General features: G+C 46.5%; 1 protein-coding gene across 1 annotated transcript in view; it reads right to left on the bottom strand.

Annotated features, from left to right (window-relative positions):
* Positions 1–289: 289 nt before the first annotated feature.
* Positions 290–1,599, bottom strand: part of LOC106811942 (fatty acid synthase-like) — a 25,358-nt gene continuing 24,048 nt past the window's right edge. Inside the window, exons 26-27 of the mRNA XM_014815686.1 lie at positions 805–914; positions 290–552 (exon numbers count right to left, since the gene is read on the bottom strand). Of these exons, the coding sequence (XP_014671172.1) occupies positions 290–552; positions 805–914 (373 nt within the window). The remainder of the gene's footprint in view (positions 553–804; positions 915–1,599) is intronic.

Genomic DNA, 1,599 nt, shown 5'->3' with positions numbered 1-1,599 from the left:
ATAAGCAATACATTTTAGCATGTGTTCAATTAATTTATCATTACTTTATTTTGTTTGAGACATACCTTCTCATCGTTCGATATACAGTGTCTTTCAATGAACTCGTACTTCATACACATACCTCGAAACACATACGATTTTCAGGTAAATTGGTGGTGTCATATGATTAAGGGAGAATCATAGACGAAAACAAGGTAAAGTTTGAATATATTTATTCACATATTGATAGAATATTTACTAGTTGAAAACTATGCAAAACGCTGTTAAAACCGTGCCATACTCTTCTCTATTATGCACTCTTGAAATTATGTATAAACACCTTTATGAAGTCGACAGTCATGAAGAGCATCATGAAGCTGCACATTGCGCTCGACAAGAACTCCACTTCGTGGGCGACACCATATCTGTGTGCACGCCCCCGGTACCTGCCTGCGATAGCGCCAATGTCCACTGGCGAGCCGTCCAGCAGGACAAGATGGCCGACGGTGCGCTGCGCTTGCTGCAGCTGTAGTGCCATCTCAAAGGCGACGCAGGCGCCGAATGAGTAGCCACCTAGATGGACGGCTCCCATCGGACAGTGGTCAGTGATTTTCTGAAAGAGAGAGAGAGAGAGAGGAAGAGGAAGATTAGTGAACAATTGAGAGAGAGAAACATGGAGAAAGCGAGAGACATGGGACAGAATTGGTCACAGGTGGTCTGCTTCGTAGACGACAGCTACTGTATTGTAGGTTAAATTCACTTGTACCACAACGCATTTATCAGAGACTCAGTACAGGCCATTTAAACAATCGGCAGACAGCTTACTTGGATGTAAAAGGATGCCAGATTTTGCACACTTGTGAGTGGTGCATCTGCGGTGCACTGTAGTCCATACACCGGACATGACATCGCTACCGCCAAATCTTGCAGGGTCGCTGTAACGCCATTTAATGGATGTACAATGAAGTACGGTGTGCCTTCTTCAACCTGTATCAGGTAAAAATAGCACACGTATCAATAACGAAGTCATCAATACATGCATTTAAAGCGTATATACTGAACTAGCTTGACCGATCTATGCAAGGGGGAGTGCATGGTTATCCCACTCAGATGAACATGTCAATTATAGCAACAAGACGTCTGGAGTGTGCACTGCTAATTAACGCTCACGATATCGTGAGCGTGTGCTGCTCCCTACCCGACGATTTTGTGAGCGGGTGCTGCCCCCTACCTCAGGATATCGTGAGTGCCGCTACCTCCTACCTCAGGATTTTGATAGCGTGTCCTGCCACCTACCTCATAATTTTGAGAGCGTGTGCTGCCACCTACCTCAGGATTTTGAGAGCGTGTGCTGCCACCTACCCCACAATTTTACGAACATGTGTTGGCCCTACTGCAAGTAAGATGTTGCATGTGTATGTGTGCTGTCCCTCTACCTTCAGCTGTTGTGTACGTGTGCTGCCCCCTACCTTGAGCTGTTGTGTAACCATGTGCTGCCCCCTACCTCAGGATGATGTAACAGTGTGCTGCCCCCTACCTCAGGATGGTGTAACCATGTGCTGCCCCCTACCTCAGGATGGTGTAACTATGTGCTGCCCCCTACCTCAGGATGGTGTAACT

This window comes from Priapulus caudatus, unplaced genomic scaffold, assembly GCF_000485595.1.
Source record: "Priapulus caudatus unplaced genomic scaffold, Priapulus_caudatus-5.0.1 Scaffold593, whole genome shotgun sequence".
NCBI classification, from domain to species: Eukaryota; Metazoa; Priapulida; class Priapulimorpha; order Priapulimorphida; family Priapulidae; genus Priapulus; species Priapulus caudatus.
The sequence above is the reverse complement of the archived record's forward strand: the minus strand, read 5'-3'. Positions and strand labels throughout refer to the sequence as shown.